The sequence below is a fragment of the Penaeus monodon genome, chromosome 30 (assembly GCF_015228065.2).
Source record: "Penaeus monodon isolate SGIC_2016 chromosome 30, NSTDA_Pmon_1, whole genome shotgun sequence".
Classification (NCBI taxonomy): Eukaryota; Metazoa; Arthropoda; class Malacostraca; order Decapoda; family Penaeidae; genus Penaeus; species Penaeus monodon.
Genome location: NC_051415.1, coordinates 34,464,151 through 34,464,583, shown reverse-complemented (window position 1 = coordinate 34,464,583; position 433 = coordinate 34,464,151). Strand labels below are relative to the sequence as shown.

General features: G+C 43.0%; 1 protein-coding gene across 1 annotated transcript in view; it reads right to left on the bottom strand.

Annotated features, from left to right (window-relative positions):
- LOC119592745 (BTB/POZ domain-containing protein 9-like) overlaps nucleotides 1-433 on the bottom strand; it is a gene marked incomplete at its 3' end in the record, with an annotated part of 12,417 nt that overhangs the window by 4,251 nt on the left and 7,733 nt on the right. Inside the window, 1 exon segment of the mRNA XM_037941680.1 lies at nucleotides 56-215. Within this exon segment, the coding sequence (XP_037797608.1) occupies nucleotides 56-215 (160 nt within the window).

The following is a 433-nucleotide window of genomic DNA, read 5'->3' as shown; positions in this document are numbered from 1 at the left end:
TTCCTGTGATGTACTAAACTCAAGATATGACGGGAAGATCCAATCTAACTCTTACCAATGAGCAGAAGTCGGACATGATTAATGACCCCCTGGAGCTGCTGACACACCCGCAGTCTCTCCTCTTCCGTCCAGTGGGGTGTGGGCTGTGTGACTCCCGCGCCGTATTTGGCCCAGTTCAAGACTCCCCGCCACACGTCCTCCTCCTCAAGTGCCAGCTGTGCAAAAAATGGACAGATGGGCATACCATGTGATCATTTTGAGCTATCTGCACAGGATGTATAATTTAGTTTATTTGTGTATTTTAATCCTTTTTGGTTCAATATAAATACCATGAAATACCATGATAATCATATCATTAACACAGTTTACCCCAAAACCAAACAAGCTACTTCCATTTTTTTTTTGAAGGTATGACCTCTAGGATTCTGATAAT